General features: G+C 35.7%; 1 protein-coding gene across 4 annotated transcripts in view; it reads right to left on the reverse strand.

Annotated features, from left to right (window-relative positions):
• Positions 1 to 13,385: 13,385 nt before the first annotated feature.
• The window catches only part of LOC115243050 (melatonin receptor type 1B-like), a 148,038-nt gene continuing 142,965 nt past the window's right edge, over positions 13,386 to 18,458 (reverse strand). For all 4 annotated transcript variants that reach the window (XM_029819728.1, XM_029819727.1, XM_029819726.1 and 1 more), the window contains one exon: positions 13,386 to 14,209. In XM_029819728.1, the coding sequence (XP_029675588.1) occupies positions 13,549 to 14,209 (661 nt within the window). In that variant the 3' untranslated portion in view covers positions 13,386 to 13,548. The remainder of the gene's footprint in view (positions 14,210 to 18,458) is intronic.

Raw genomic sequence — 18,458 nt, forward strand, 5'->3', positions numbered from 1 at the left:
CTCTCTTTCTCTCTCTCTCTCTCTCTCTCTCTCTCTCTCTCTCTCTTTCTTAAACTTTTATTAACAATTATCCTATATGTATATGTATTGACGATTCCTATATTTTTTATAACGCCTCGTTTAAAAATAGCATGTACAGGAAATATTGAAATTATTGGCTCGCATCAAATATGTGACGTTTTGTATCGTTTTTAAAGAACATAATATTACAAAAATTCTCGAGAAACAGAAATGGATCGACGATCATGAGCGCTAATCACCAACGGTGATCACAAATTTAAGACAAGTAATCTATCTGGGAAAGACACACGAAATATCAGTTATTAGACAACAATACTTAATTTTGTCAAACTTTTTCTTCGCGCGTTCACGTTACCAACGAAAAAAAAATATACCATAAAAAGTAAAAAGATGAGAAAGAGCGATACTATGTCTCAATAGGGACACACATCCATCTTGGAACAAAAAGTAGAAGAAGAAAGTCGTTTTGAAAGAATAAAACTCTTAAGTATACATCAGCCTGAACAATCTGACGGTGAGAAAAGTATTACTAACGCGCGGGAAAATGAAAAAGCGAAAGACATCTGTTAATAGAAAGGAAAAGGAGGTCAGATCCCGGCAAGCGCCCTCACTTACGATTAGCCGCGCGCTATTAAGGCCATTTTTTGTAATATCCGAATAAAATGCATGGTCGATGATGATGTATGAAAACTTACTCACTCATTCTCTGCGATCAAACGATTCAACCTCTAGGGACTTGAAACTGACGAAGGACCAGTATCAACGGAATGTGCTCCTTATTGTTTGGCTGCAAGTCTACATGGCATAATCTACAATCTGCTAACTCTCGAGAATAATTCTCGATAGTGAGGAATATTAAATATTATTTTTTTGTCAATTATCCACCTCTGACATATTTACTTCCATAAATTTCTTACAATATACAGTATGTAAAGATTTGAAAATAGATATAAGAGATAAACATAAGACTTTCAATTCTCCAAAACTCAACTCTTTCGGAGATCTTTACTATCGAGAATCGTTGTAGAGAATAAAATTTTTGACGCATACATAAATCAACGTCTGCCAAGTCACAGATCTCCTTAGAATGCACCTTATCTACTTGTGTGAGCGATTCTTTCTTTGACTGACAATCTTTTAATTACGAATGGTTCGAAGTGGCGCGAATCGAAGCGAACAGGATTCGTTGTAAATATATCGAGGAGTTAGGGCGAGCGAGAGTGGAAGCAGGAAGAAAGATGGTGTGAAAGAATGCATCCTACGTTCGATGCATTATCGTGTTATGATTACGTTTTGAAATTCTCGCGTTACGTGCGAAATAATCGGACTGTTCATACGCCAAGGGGACGTGACGGTATTAATCGTTCTGCCCGAAAACAGTTTACAAAATGGTCGAGATAGAGGCGAAAAATATAAAGAGAAGGAAACGGAGAAAGAAAAATGAGGGCTCTCCTAGTTACTTGCTCATTGAAATAATATTCTAAATAACGTTCGCGTAAGAGAACGAAAGTCTAGATACGCATCACTATAATGCAGAATAATTCTACGTACAAATAAGTAAGATGGCATATACGCGCCGGCAATCGCGCACGCCTCAAGTTGTTCACAATTAAAGAGAGAAAAAAAAAGATAAGATTTCATTTCTACCGAGAGATATTAAAAGAGATGTTCATTTCTATATATCTTAAACACGAAACAGAAATTAGACGAAAGGGTATCGATCCGCATCAATCGACAAACATGAATAATCGTGCATGCTTATAAATGTATCGCGATTTTCCGTGATAGCGAAAGCGAATGTGTGTTGGCGATAGTGCCCGCTCGTACATTCTTAAAGGATCGCGGGTTTTACAGATATAATGTCCGATCGCTGCGATTCGCTTTAGAAAATGATTTTTAGATTGCTGATTTCAAAAATTAAAGATTGATATCTGCTGAATGTAATTTCATCAATTTTTCTTTTATTTCCTGCAGAAATAATAAGACGAACAATTGCATCTTTTAGTCGAGCTAAGCTTAAAATAAGCAATTCAGCAAAATATCTGAAATTTATTTTGTACAGAACAATTGTCGACTTATAAAATCACGACGATATAATTTACGAAACTCAAGAATATCGAATCAAGGCGATCGAGAGCATTGGGACAGTGATATCATCATTTAATAATTTAATTCTTATCCTAGCGCGCATTGGCTTGCAGATGTTTTTATTCTTATAAAGAAAAAAAAAATGTATGTTTTTTGTATATTTCTTGAACATCCATTCGTATATATAATATATGTAAAATTCTGCAGCTTTTCTTCTTGCCGATTTTTAAATGGAAATCGTTATTCTTTTCAATTAGAATGAGACCATCTTCGCTAATATTCTCGCCTAGGATAAGAATTAATACGACAAATATATATATATCTTGTGCACGCGTACGAGCAAAGTATAATTACAAAGAAAGATGATATTGCATGATCGATATACCTACAAAATTAATACCAGCGCGCGTGATACAACATTATTATGTAAAGTTTTTATTGCGTGAGTAAAACATTATATTATCGATGAAGAGTATGTACATACCTTGCAAACAATAAATCTCGTCCTTTTCTTCGTGCATGGGGATCACTTTCGGCCATTTCCGGCCAACCAGCTTCACGCAGGGGTTGAATCCACGCGAATTTTCATTTCTCTTGAAAAATAAACACGCGATACACTGTATATATGCGAATGTCTGTGCGCGCGCATGAATATTCTGAATCGGACGACGGATTGTGTAAACTGAAAGAAAAATTCAAGATTGAAACTAAGATTAAATTATTAATTGAAATCAAAAATGTGGACAGCATCAAGTTTTTGAATCCCACGATTGTCATCACGGATTGTCAACCTACCATTGCAGTCTGTCGCCTGGCATATACTTGAGAAATATATCGATTCGCTATTGCTCCACTCGAGTATCGTTTATCATACATTTGATTGAAAGCTTACTCGCGTATTTTCGTTCCAATTTTGCGAGAACTGAAATCTCGCGCATCCAGCTACGCAATCTCAACGAAAGAGGTTTGCTACTGGATTGCAGATGACGCCACTTTGTTAAATGTACCGATACCTGTGCAAGGCTCACCTATCCCTAATAAAAAAAAAAAATATCTATGTTAGTGATGGTACAACTGATACCAAAGAAAAAACTTGAGAGCGGCCATTCTGTCATTTTTCCTAAAATGCTTATCCAGAAAAACCTTTCTACGCTTACCTTGTTTAACTACCATTCATTTTAGAATCTAGAGTTAACCAAATGCATTTGTCGACACTGCCGGTAATATCATAAGGTTTGGTGCATATCTGTATTATACATAAATTGGAACAGAAATATGTATTGATATCGCAGATATTTTTTTATATTACATATAAAATTGATTTCATCATGTGTGTGTGTATGTACAATACTTAATATAAATTATTAAAATGTTATATAAAATTTCTATTATTTGATCTAAATAAAAAGTACTTCATTCCCTAAAATTATCTTATTAAGAGCAAAAGTGCATTAAAAATTTCTTTTCTTTATCGAGAATAACATCTATATATATGCATATAAAAAGATCATGTTGCAGCTATGAAATACAATTAAATCCATATACATAGAATGTGTTCCTGATCCACAATTGATACGTACAATACGAAAACGCACTAAACAATTATTTTATCGGTAATATCGAAAAATTTATTTAGCTATGTAATTTTACGTATTCTTTAAAATGGAGCAAATATCGACATTATTAAACGAGGCTTGGTAAGCGTCTCACTGAATGCACCGAAATGGTCGATATCAGGCTGCCACTGTATCTTATCACGAACTGGTAAGAAGTGCCGACAGAATATTTTGTTGAATTATCGACGAAGAGTATGCTAATATTCAGTTATCAATGGCAACTTGTCTGTTATCAGTAGCTCGTTGCATTTTAGATTATAGAAATCGGAGCTATAATTGGTAAAAGTTAGAAGTAATCTGTTTTATACTCGAATAATCTAAACTAATAATCTAAGATAAGAAAGAATCAAGTAAGTTTATATTTTCCCACACACAAACATACACACATATCTGTCAAAGAAATCTTTTTATAATATCGTCTAGTAAGAGAAAAATGATATAATATAGTGTTTAAATTAATAAAAAGAAATTTTACGCTTGACATTAACAAGCTGGCCAAGTTTTTGGATGCATAAAATTAGTATAACTATATTAGAGATAATAAAATTTGCAATCTAAAAATTGGATTAACTATATAATTAATAATAATATTAAAAAATAATGACATGATTAAAATTAAAAAATATAATTTAATTAAGTATATTTAAAATTGAATTTCTATGAGACGTGAAAGCGTTGGCATTACAATTATTATGTAACTACAGCTGCTCATTATTATATTAGCGGCGTTTCCCGACATATAAAGAAAAAAGAAAGAGAAACGCATTTTTATTACAACATTATAAAATTTACATATGCACAGTTCACGGTAAAGTATTAATAAAATCAGAATGTCGTTCCGACGTAGCGTGCTACGTCCACGTTTACAAAAAATACATCAATGCAAAATACATATTCAATACAAAATAAACACATCTATAATATAGTCTGGTACACAGTTTGCATCGATTTATGATTTTGTTAGAACTAAAGGGAAAGATGTTAACGTTACGGGTTGTTCTACATGGTTATTCTATAAACTAATTTTACTATTCTACTAATTAATGCAAGACATCGACCTGATTTTTACTATACGCTACTCTCGTGTTAATCGAGTCGAAACTATTGGTTGTCATCAATTGATCAGCCATTACGTTCGTAAGTATTATTACGAGACATTATGGACATTTATCACGACACAACATCGATAAACGGACTTTGCCGTTTTTTTTTTTTACGTTACAACGGATTAATATCGCGACTTTCACGCGTATAAATATGGGCCAGATATACAAAGACAGATTTTTATCTTCCGTAACTCTCTCGTAAACGCGTTGACGTTTTATATCGAGTTCACCTCAGTCGCGACCGCTACACTCGTTGAAAAAGACGAATAATCTACATAGATCCATGGCTAATGTTATTGTAAGTTTGTGGTCCTCAGAGTTTCGAATATAGTGCTTCTTAATGACTTTGTATAATAATCATTAATAGCACGCTTTTAGATTTATGTATTCGAGATGCCGCATGGCTCATATTCGATAGACTCGCAGACAATATTACAATATTTTGCTCTCTTTACATAATAAATCTACGCTATTCATTCCGATTTACAAACGTATGTACAAACAAATTATACTTGCCTCGGCATAAGCAATAAAGGCCGAAACAGTGATACGAGTTACAGCAACTCTCCTGCCCTACAAAAAATTCGTTCTGATGAATTTGTAGAAAAATGTCAGAATCTAATCAAATATACTGAAATAGGATGCAGGATCTGATCGTATGGTGTATATTACAATCACTTTTGCTTATTTTAATATATTTGATATTTGTTTTGATTCGTGATATGGAAATTCGTCACAATAAGTTTCTGTGATAAATTACTTATCTGCTATAATCTAAGGTCAAAGGAATAATCAAGCGAATGCGCGTTCCGAAGAAAATTAATTCTGACAAATTAATAGAAAAATGTCAGAATTAATCAAGCGCATTGAAAGGAAGCAGTTCAATAATTCAACCGACAACTGTCTTTCCTTATAAATAGTAGTATTGGATTTACATAAAATTCAGAGCACATCGGGGTAAATTTAAATCTGGATCGATATCTATACTGTTAAAAAAAAAAAATTTGTTTTAGCAAAAAAGTCAAATTCATTGACGCAATTTTAATACAGGCGCTTATTTCGATGCCCACATATGTTAGAAAGTGATGCTATCGAAAAACCCGTATACCTACCACACGATCATATCCTAAGGGTACAATCATAATCAGTGCGTGTTCTGACGACAACTCGTTCTAACAAATTTGCACAAAAACGTCAGTATTAATCAAATGCGTCCGGATGATTACAGTATAGGGCCTAATCACACGACGCATCCGCTATAATCGCCTCCACTTACTCCGATGTATATGATTATCTCCGACGCTCGATACAAATTTGTCAGAATGAGGCCCCGTCAGAATACGCATTCCACCATGACGAAAATTCGCTCCGACGAGTTTGTACGAAACATATCAGAATTAATCGAATCCTCGAAGTGAGTTGAGACAACCGGAAGAATTAGGAAACAGCACGGTTCGTTTCGCTCGACAATACGACTGTTTACAATGCAATTATGTCAGAAAAGTGCATCGGGAATGTTTCGTCTCTCTGTTTCATCTAAGACATATATCTCTGTTCATCATCTATAACACAATTTACCATTTCTACTACTACCATTTAATGCACTAGTCAACTACGTGTAGACGAGAACGAATTAACTCGAACGAGTTTGACCTGCGTTTAATTTGATAAGTCAAAGACATAAAGACAAATGCTTTAAGCGTTATCTAATGTTTCTCTACAATGGTATTCCGTATCGTAACTAACAACATTTATCGATGCTCTAATTATCGCTAACGACAATAGCAAATTAATGCGAATATCTATTTTAATTATTCCAATACATAAAATTCACAGTATTTATTATATACAAGCAATTTTTAATAATTGAAATTATTAGATAGATGTTGCTAGCACGTTACAAAATGCCACTCGCAATCTATCGAGAATTCATTCGTTATACAAAGAATAAAATTAAGCGCAAGTAACTATCAATCGCAGACTAATCACGCTCTCTTAATCGCTGATAAAAATATAAATAATTTATTGTTCTCATTAACAATAAAATCAATCGCCCTCTTTCATAATGAAATATACGGATTTCTCTAGATATAAATCGTACTCTTATTAACTTACTATCATTGTCTCTCAGAAGGAATTTTACATCATTGTTATATAATTAATATATTAAATTATATTTAATATGAATTATATAATACTATAACTAAGAATACGTTGTATCTCTCTTTCTCGTAGAAAAAAAGTACTTCGTGGACGGACACTGCATAAGCTACGGTATTTACCGCGTCAAGGACGTAGCACAAAAGTATGCAGCGTGAAAAGCATGACAATTTCCTTAACGAGTTAAAGTGGAAATAAATTTCAGCTTTCGATTAACAAATCTTTTACGATAACTATGATGATTATGGGACTGTATATCGAGAAGCATGCAGTGCCTATCGATCAATTCCATTCACCAACATACTCGGCATATTCATTATCAATATTCTTATACACGTATCAATACAGATAATGTTCATTAACGTCCAGCTATGCCTTGCGCGCGTCGTATATATACGTACATATATATACATACGTATATATACATATATATCGTATATATATATACATACACAGAGAATACATATATGTATATTTTCAGAGATACAATACATGTTGTTTATAAATAGGGTATTTATTTAGGCGCTTATTTGCGACTTAACACTAAGGCAAATACGCGAAATAATCGTTTAAGCCAAATCATTTAATTATATGTTAAAATCATTTAATTACATGTACAAATTTTCCCTACCTCGACATTTACAAATTTGTTTACGGGAAAATTGTCGATCAAACGCGTAAATTACACGACCGCGAGATAGTATAAGCGTTCTTATTGCGACTATCCGAAGAATAAATAAAACGGACGATATAAAAGTAGCCGGAAAAGGTATAGTCACGAAAAACTAGTTCCTGGTCCCATTATCGTCAATGCATTCTCAAGCATTATCGTCAACTTACTATCCCAACGGCACTTACTTACTATCCCAAACGCTTGCTCACGTTTCCGAAAACTCAGTTTCGACGATGGAACTTTTAATAAAATCTCTCCCGTGCCGAATGTTTCCCTCCCCCCGCATAATTGATCGACGCGCGGCCATTCGTCGGATGTTTTATCAAAGTTCCTGTCTTGAAAGACGCTTAAATTTCAATTTCAAATTTTGCACACAACGTCCGCGAATCAGTAGTCAAACTTAGCACTTTGTAAGACGATTATCGTCACTTAGAATATCAAAGTGTTTTCATCGTATTTGACAAGACGTCGCTTTCTACAATTAATTTCCTTTACGAGGAACATATACTGTGGAAGAATTATGACGAATAATCAAGCTGAATCGGATAAAATGTGCAAAATTTGATGATATAATGCACACTCACATCCTATTCAAACAATCTCTATTATTACATACCTAAAAGTCTGATCACAGATTGACAGAAGGCGTGTAAAATACGACATTATAGATACACAGTCACGAGAGATACGTCATTGCAGTAATTCTTAATTAATAAATATAGTCATATATATGTATAAGACAAATTATACATATGTATGGGTGTATATGTGTGTGAAATCTTGAAACACAGGTGGCGGAACAAGAGCAAGAAATTTTATACCAGCAAAAACAAAATATTTAGTATAATTTTTTGTATAAAATTTGTCTCTCTCTTGACATACTAAAATCATTTTCAAAATTTAATTATTTTGTCATTTTACAGAATAATTTGTCCACATTCCGTAATATAATTTTATTTAGATTAATAATTGTATCTGAATCCACCAATATACAAAAAAAATCTAATTCACAAAAGTAATAATATGGACATTACATTTTTCATTTTAGCGATTTAGTTGATATAAAAAATATTTTTGCCGGTTATACCATTATTATATATTAAAATTTCAATTCACAATGTTTTTGTTCAAATCATCATTTATATCAAAATAAAAAATAAGACATATAAAACTATACTAAATGACTAAAATTTTTTCTTGTTTAACAATTTTATCTTAATTGTCCTCTTTTTTGCCTCGTTCTCCAAAATAATCAGAGTAGAACTGCATAAAAATGTTATTTTTTACTAGAATAAATAGTAACAAAATTCCCTGATAAATATCCAATATAAATTTTGTAGTCAATTCGAATATTTTCAAAAATTACTATTCAAAACATGTGTTTATATATCAAAATCTACTGTTTTAATCGTACTTTATCAGATTAATGAATGTCGCTATTTTCTATATTCTATTTTCTATCTCCAAAAGTTTACAATAAAAATTTGTTCAAGTCTTTTTAAAATTATTATTACAATAAAAAAAGTTGATGAGTACCAGAGGAATAACTCACCGGATAGAATAATAGAGTCACAATAGGGAAATATATATAATATTTCTTTCGAAGAAATATTGTTGAACTTAGAGTCCACAAAGATCGTCAATTCCGAAAATGATATTGTTTCATATCATGCGAGGCACCTTCTTATATTTTTATACCTTCTCCTTCGCGATATGCGAATAAAAATATTTGATTTGTAACGCGATCATTTTTATTGTTTGCCAATCACAATATATGACTCCATTACATTTCTAAGATCGAAGCATCGATTCGATATATGTTGATGTTCAATATACTCGCGTAATATCTTTTAAATACGTTTATGATTTATTACTTGTCTATTTTTCCTTTTTCTCTTATATACACAAAGTAAGATCATCAGTTATACAATATATATGTGTTTGGTTATATTCTCGATTATAATTATATATCCTAAATTTTGCATTTTAAAAGGATCATATGATTAGGATATACATATTATTTGTATACGCTTGTGCATGGCTGGCGTTTGATAAGTTTGAATATCAAGTAAACGATATGGAGATATAGGTTAAAAGCGATATACGTTTTAACATTCCATTTTACACAAGTACGCGCGTCACATGTGCATCTTATTGTTAATTATTAAGATATGCATATGTACAAACAGAATAAATTTTTTAATGTAAAGCATGACAAAGATATGTGCTCAGATACATGATCAGCAATAATCAAAGTCAATAATTTAGAAATAATATATTTCTCAGGATACAATAAATTTTTTCAACACGATAAATCTGATAAATATTATCGGTATTTTTTTTTTGTGTAACTAGATGTAAATAAAATCTGGAATTATGTAATGCATTATTTTGTTTAGGGAAGTTAAAGATAATTCTTCTCCTTGTAAAGTAATGCTATCGTAATTTACATATTTACTCAGTTTTATAAGAAACACACACAGATGAAGTTATTGGTCCTTTTAAAAATTATTATTTATCATTAAAATCAATTGTGTATGTTATTTTAATAGCAAAGATAAATTAATCTTCTATCGTAATTTAATACATATTATCAATAAAATTTTTCTTTATTATTTATGATAATCACGTGCTGCTCTCTCTGTTATAAACCGTAAAATTGCGAATATGCGAACACATCAGAAAAAACTTTCATACAGAAGAAAAATTCGGGATAAAAAAGTTGACGAAGATTTAGGCACGTCATTCGAAAAACGAATTACGATTATCGAAAGAAGTTTTTTTCCGAGATGCAGGTATCATCGAACGCGAATCTCTCTGATATTCGCGATCGCAGCCGCACGTGCGTATATGGACGGAGAAAGCGCATTCTCGTGAAGCGAATACCAGTGTCAACTCGCGAGCGAGTGTCCTTCAATGAAACGCCACTAAATAAATCGCAGTCCCTGAAACACAATGTCTGTTCCGAGAAAACGCGACATAGCAAAGCAAACGCGTCGCCGCGCGGTACGTAACGAATTACCCAACTGGACTGAAGAATGGCGTCGTTTTCCAAAATAATTGGTACGACAATATTCACCGACCGATTACACGAAATACGCGAAAACTTCAGGGGCGATCGAGTCGAACTCGGAGAGCGTTTTTGCGTTAATCCCGTATCTTTCGTCGTAAATCGTTCGCGTTCTCTGCGTCAATATGATGTATATAAGCTCTCGTAGACTTTTAATTAAATCCGGATACGCGCAGATGCCTCTCGTTAGCCATCTTTGTGTCGAAATTATAGAGACAATAACGTACCGTGTACTGTTTTTTTCAGGGTATATTCAATACTTTGACGAAGAAGAGCAGTTATTGGCAAGAAGATATGTTCAAGGGAAAAATACATAATTAATTATCAAATTTTGTGCGATATGTAAGTTTGAAATTAAGTAAATTGGTGGCAGCGTTACGGACTTTTTTGTCTTAAAACAAACTGTGAGTCAATCTGAATACAAGACGAGAGAAGATATTTGTCAAGTAATGAGTTTTAAGGGTAGATTATGTGATTTTATGTTAGTCTTATGGCATAAAATAATGTTTATTAAGACTGCTTTCATTCCCTTACAAGAGAACATTCAGTCATTTTATCTCTTTACTTTCACCAATGAAGCAACATATTACGATACTTGGTTTGAGCCTTGATTCTCATTTGATCGTCATCGAAAGAATTTTTCCCACAAGTGATCGTTCGCGATTTACATAATAAATGGCTGAAGCTCTCTTTTCTTATCTTTCTTTTTTTTTTTTTAAATCCCACTAAACTGCCGAACGTCGAAACCGATAGACGGGCGAAGTACTAAAAGTTTTAACTAATATTATTGCCATCTTTATCATCGTATCGCCCTTATCTGATCCACACCTGACTTCACCTCTTTACTGGAATGTTATTAACTTTGGGGGAATGATGAGCGTCGCCAAGTACCTCCTTAAACGTTACGGCATTTTCATCTACCGGCCGACTTACTGCGGCGGAGCCGCCGTAATTCGTAATGTGGTGTTCGCGGCGTTACTAGAGTGTGTGTTCGTTGAGCTTAAATCTCACACATAGCGAACTTATATAGCGCAACCAGCTTAAATTACTCCCCACCAACGTACGCGTATAACTTCGCGGCCAGCATCCTCTCCCCTGGGATGCCACTAAAGCTCCGTCAAGAAATTTAATCGAGATTGGGAAAACCTTATTTTCCCTCTCGTCCGCATTTCGTGTCTCGTTTTGCAGCCAAATAAAATGCTGTCGCGGGTGAGACACTCGTTCTTCCTTCCCCTCTCCCTTGTTGCGAGATGGAATCTCGCGAAATAGGCTTTACTCCTCTCTACCGAGAATGGACGACGTTTCGCGATAAATAAGAAAATGTATGTAAAAAGAATGCGACGTTTGATAATGCTAAAAAATTTTTCAATAGAATATTCCTGTTTAAAAATTTCATTTGAAATAAAAACGCCGTGTGTGTGTTATCAATATACAAACTGAACGTTTTCGATATCTTTGTGATTAGAATCTCGATTCTAAATGGTCAGAGAACAAGTTTTGTTCTAAATCGGAAATATATGTGACATCAAGCTTTAACAAGATTATAGTACAAATCCGTGGTTAACGTTAAGGGAACATTCTTCCAATGGACGGCAACTATTCGTATCAGCGTCAAAAATATTGGGCATTTTTTTTATTTCAACTGTTTATTTCCTAAGCCCCAATAATCTTCGAATTCTTCTCGAATCAACGCCGATAACTGCTAAACATTTACGACAATCATTATGTCACATGTATTCTTAGTGCCGATGTTTATATCTTGTTTTTGATAAAATAATATCCTTATGAATTAATGAAAAATAATGGCGCTTTTGAGCACGTTGCGTTATTAAAAAATAATGCATCCATAAAATCTACAGATATATATAATCAGAAAATAATATATATATTAGGTCTACCGGAAAGTTCTGTCCTTTTTTGGAATAAAACAAAATACAAATTTTTATTACCGTCAATAAACTTTATTAAATAATGTAATTGCCATTATTCGGAGAAGTATTGTCAGCAACTGGATAATTTAAATACAGCAGTCCAAGAAAAGAGGCCGCCGATGTTCAATAGGAAGAACATCATACCGCATCATGATAATGCCAGGCCACATGCTGCTTTGGGGACTCGTCAAAAAAGTGCAGAACTAGGCTGGGAAATTCTGTCGCATCCACCATATTCCCCGGACTTAGCACCCTCCGACTATCACTTGTTTTTGTCCCTACAAAATTTTTTGAGGGGCAAAAAATTCAAAAAGGAACAAGATATCAAACAAGCACTGGTTCGCATCAAAAGATAAAACATTTTTCGAAAATGGGATATACAAATTGCCCTCACGCTGGCAAGAAATCATTAATAATAATGGAAATTACATTATTTAATAAAGTTTATTGACGGTAATAAAAATTTGTATTTTGTTTTATTCCAAAAACGGACAGAACTTTCCGGTAGACCTGATATAATCCCTACTAATTCAGATTTATATAATAACGTCAACATCTTCAATTGCACCGAAATTAATTACCTCTGTCTCAAAAGGTACTTGTGCTTGACATCCTTGTAAAAACGGGAAGAACTTCATTCGACGCAAAAATAATTCAGCTGTTATCGAAGAACGAACCGTAAGAATTGAGAGACCAATTAATTCTCCCTGTAAGGACATACCGGAGACAGTCCCGGTGCGATGTCGTTTGTGCGTCGACACAATGATTGCCTCATCTCGCAAGAATGGACTCTCATTGCGCAGCAAAGCGGGTCCAGACAGATGGTAACGAGGATATCTTTATCATCCTGTTTTGTGCGTCCTGCACGTGCGTTGCGTCGCGTCTAGAGCTCGTAGACGTCACGTCCGTTCGCTCTGGCCACAGCCGGCCGACAGGACGACGGACTCGCGTACGAGTGAATAATATGCACTCTAAGACGCACATCGCTGGAATTTCTGCCGCCCTCGCCGCCGCGCGGCCTCCTTGAAAAGCTCACCGTGGTCTTGCAACAGCAGTAGTGGAAGAGCTTGACGTAAGCGCTGCGAAAGTGGCGGTCCGCCACGCAATAGAGTAGATTGTTGAAGCAGGACTTGGACAGAGCGAACCAGGCCAGATTGTAGAGCACAGGGATGCTGATCGGCCTGAAGGAATTCACGCAGACCGCCAAACCGAACGGCAGCCAGAACACGGCGAACATTACGCAGCTGCACATGTTCGTCTTGGTAAGCTCGTAGTCCCAGGAGAAGGCGGCCGGAGGTTTGTACGTCCGCGTGGCACGTCGCACGCGCATCACCAGCTTCACGTAGAAGAAAATCGTTATCAGAGCAGGCACTCCGACCAGCAGACTCGCACCCACCACTTGCTCCATTGCGATGCCGTCGAGCCTGCGACGACAAAAGTCAGGACCCACGTCGAAGGTTGATTGTAAGACTACCGCAATCACGGCGAGCAGCCAGAGGATAACAATTACGGCTGTTATATGGCATGCTGTTACATTGGCGTATCTAGAAGATTAAAATATATTCCTGTAACTGTCAATAAATAAATGATGTAGTAAAAAGATGTAGTATGTTTGTATAATTTCTAATGCTGATGATTAAAACAAAAACGTCTTAACAAATATTTAATGGCTGTCAATATCTTATCTATTCAAACATCATCATCATTTTAAAGCTTTGTTCTTATTAAATATTAAACAAAAAGAAGTTTATTCAATTATATAACCAAGATGAGAAATATTTTGAGAATAAGATTGTGTAAACTGTCGAAGCATCATCATCACACAACTCAATTATCATTACAATTGGTACATCTAGGAATAAATCTTGCAAAAATAACAGAAAATAATACATTGTCTCGTGGATGGGTATTCTCCCTTTAATTGCATCACGAGCTTGTTTAAGTCCCAGCTTTCTTATACGACGTATTCAATTAAAGAAAATATTTCCGCCGGTAATACACTGCGACTGCAATTACGGAGTTGGTCGTACTAGTCTGTGGATTAACGAGGGGCTTGAAAAACGAGTCGGTAGTTACGGAGTTAGCGGCGCTATATAGCAGACGATTTCTCGTTTACAATGCGAGGAAACTTCCCCGAGCCCACGTGCTTGCCGTGATTCTTCTGACGCGACCGGTTAAAATACTTCCCGTAACGCCGTATTGTCGCAAAACTTTCCGCGTGCGTATGAAAAGCAGCAGTCGTTTTCGTCATCGTCGTCGTCGTCGTCGTAGTCGTAGTCGTCGTTGCCGTTGTCGTCGTCTCCCCCGGGATTCGTCTGCTATCGGTTACGGATTCCGGCAATTCAAGCTAAAGAGAACGTCGCCCGGAATGCGAAATTACGAACTCGATCGTGACGCTGATAGAGAACCGGGGAAGCACTTCAACATCAAACTCAAAGTTCCAAGCAGTAGCCGCCATACGCCATTATACGCGATGGCTTAAACTGATAACAGTAATTTGATTTCTACCCCATTCACTATATGTTTACATTACCCGTATCCATCCAACGACGTTAACCATCGCGAGATATTTTCGTGCCACGAGTAAAATGATACGCGCAGACATATGTGTATTATAAAATTATATAGCTTCTTCTCCCGAATTTTAATAACGTTATTCACCTATAATGTATGCGGGCACACATTAGCCCGAAATATTTATGTGTGTACTGATCCGAGAAAGTATGAAGGCGAGGCATTACATAATAAATAAGTCGAGTAACACGATGCGCACGAATATAGAAGTACGAATTATCGATTTCTCTATCCAGAGCGCTTCACCTTTTTGCGGGTAAACAGGCGCGGTCACATAATTTTCATCTCTTTATTGTCCCCGCCGGAATTTCGACCTTCGATTCGAACGTTGACCCTACTTGCCTATATTACCACCGTATCTAGGGTGTTGCCTTAGAAACACTTGCTCGGTAAATACATTAAAGTTAAATATACATACATATATAAAAAGAGAGATAGTAGCAGTAGCATATTTTCTTAAAAATTACTATACGTGTTTGGTGGTTGCGAAAAATTCGCGAAATATTTTTACGACAAAAAGAGTCGAAAATAAAAGGAAGCTATTACATATATCTTTCCCGTAGTGTGTTATATAAATTTGTCGTTAGAGAAAAAGAGAAAGAGAAAGAGGATCGCTAGTGGAAATATCATAGGACAAAAACATCCCCGAGGCGGAACAAGAATGTGCATGTGTGGGAGAACTGCAGGAACGTGGTATCGATTGCTGGAATCGCCGGTACCACTCGCTTTATCTTTCGGCTGGCAAACAGTTAACACAAGCGGGCGTAATTTTCGGGCCACTATTGTCGCGAACGGCGGTAAGGCCACCGGGGACCAAAGAGCTTTACAAGCACACAGGTTTTGGTATATACGTTACGACGACCGAGCCAAATGAAGACCCGCCTGCAAGAACCAGATAGCCTCGCCTTTGATCGAAGTGAATTATTTACATGGAAATGGAGACAATCTCCTGCTGCAGGATAATGCAAGTGTTTATTAAGGCAAATTGTTAGTCGGTAGTCGCAGCAGTTTGATGAAGTTCCTAGCTTGTTTGCGTGCTCACCGTAAATGGATTTAACTCCATCTTCACATATTGGATCTGATATCGCATGTGGGATAAAATTGTTTCTACCTTTTCTCTACGGTGTCTGATCTTGCCCTTCAAACAAATTTGAATAGAACCCTCATGTAACTTGAATTTTATAGTGTATCAGGCTTCTTCAATTGCAAATTAAAGATATAAACAGTCATATATAAATAATAGAAAAATTCAGTCATATTATCAGCTTATCCAGTGACAATAAAAATTTTTATTGATATACGTAACAACATAAAACAAAACGAGTTATTAATAATATTTCCGATTATATATCAAACAACTCAGTTTGATTAATCGGCTATAGCGTCACACACTATAAACTTGTTTATTTAGTTATCGAAAGCCGCAGCCAGCCGATAAAATTCGCGTTAAAAAACCCGTCCCCCCGTTGTCTACCGAACCAAAGAGGAACCCTTTTTGCCCGGCCTTTGCGCGAGCGAGAGTTTGTTAGTTTTTACGGCGGCCCAACAAATCGAGACACCCCGGGGTTCGATCCATTTTTCATGCCACCCTACGGAACAAATAACAAACTTTGTTAACGATTACACCGCAGTACATCAGTTCGGCCATCCGTCCCTCAGAGCGACTGACGGCCGTGGGCAAGAACGAGCGTGCTCGTGTGTATGTGTCGCGTCGTTCCGGAAACGGACCGCTCAATTAGTAACCGACAAACGCCACCTCGTAAACAAAGCGCGTGGGGTTTAAAGGCAACGCTTTGAAGGGCCCTCTTCCCCCAACGCGGGAGAAAAAGGAATCGGGCGCAATGAGACGAGCGGTAGCAAAAAGCGCCGACAATCGCAGGAATGTAGCAGCTATTGATCGCGCCACCGGTCACGTGTGCTATATCTTTTCGATCGACGAAGCGCCCGGCACTTAATTCGATGGTGGAATAGGGGACACTCTCCCCCTCCCCCCCCCTGTTTCCGTCGCTGACAACGCGTTTCGCCGTCTCTTTCGCCCATCGTTCGTCGACGCATGGACGCGAGCGGGTCCGCGATGTCTCGATGAAGAACAAAAAAAAAAAAAGAAACACATAAGAAGTATTCCGGATGAGACGACGCGATAACGGTAATAGCGGACTCGTCTCCCCGAAGGATGGCAGTTACAGGGTTGTAATATTGATCGGGCACCGGGTCACTGTTCATGTCCAGAGTTGGATTCGCGCCATTTCAACAGTCAAGCGAAAGGTCAGCACCATTTCCTACTATTTTCGCAATAAGCTGATCAATCTTTCGCTTCCCGACGAATCGTTTTTGATTTGTCGAGTATAATCGATCACGTGCGAAATAGAGATGCGCATTCGTTTTAGTCAAGTTTCTCGTGAAAAGAGAAGGTTTTTGCATCTATGAAATAATATAGATTATTGTAATAATATAAATTACTGCATATACACGAGAATTCACAAATAATAATAATATGAATTAATATGTTTAGTTGATCGAACAACAAATTACATTATTATGTATTCAAGCTGCACCATGAAAGCTAACTAGGAAACATTTTAATCCGGAACTGCGTCTATGCGCAAATGGAAATGTTGCAGCAAATGAATTTGCATAGAAAGTTGGAGTTTTGCATATAAATAGTGCCGAGCCAGAGACACAATGTGTGTCATTACTTTAGAATTGCGTTTTCGCACTACAACACACTGTAATCGTATTGTCCGGAAAAGCCATAAATATATGAAATATTGGGTAACCATCGCATTATGAAAGCGATACACTGCATTTCCCCCACAACGCTATAAAATCATGATATCATTAAACTGAGCATTATATTTAACGCATCGACTGTTTTAGTACAAAAAATATATCATGCGATACAGGAGCATGATATAAATCTATATTTTTAAGTAGTAACTGTATCAGATTAGATATAAACAATTATTAATTTAATTTATTGTATTAAGATATTAATATTGTAATTAAGATATTATTTAAGAATTTATAAATGTTATAAATATAAACAAACTTTATTTTCATTTCTCTACATTTATACGCATGATTGAGAAGTCATTTAGGAGAAAAAGCAGTTCAAGTTGAAAAAAATTAATTTTCAAGATATCAGTTTTTTAAATTTAATTATTTGTTGCATGTATAAATTACAGTCTATACGTGAAAAAAATAGATCTAAAATCAAAA

Source organism: Formica exsecta, unplaced genomic scaffold (genome assembly GCF_003651465.1).
Source record: "Formica exsecta isolate Colony F162 unplaced genomic scaffold, ASM365146v1 scaffold672, whole genome shotgun sequence".
In the NCBI taxonomy this organism is placed as follows: Eukaryota; Metazoa; Arthropoda; class Insecta; order Hymenoptera; family Formicidae; genus Formica; species Formica exsecta.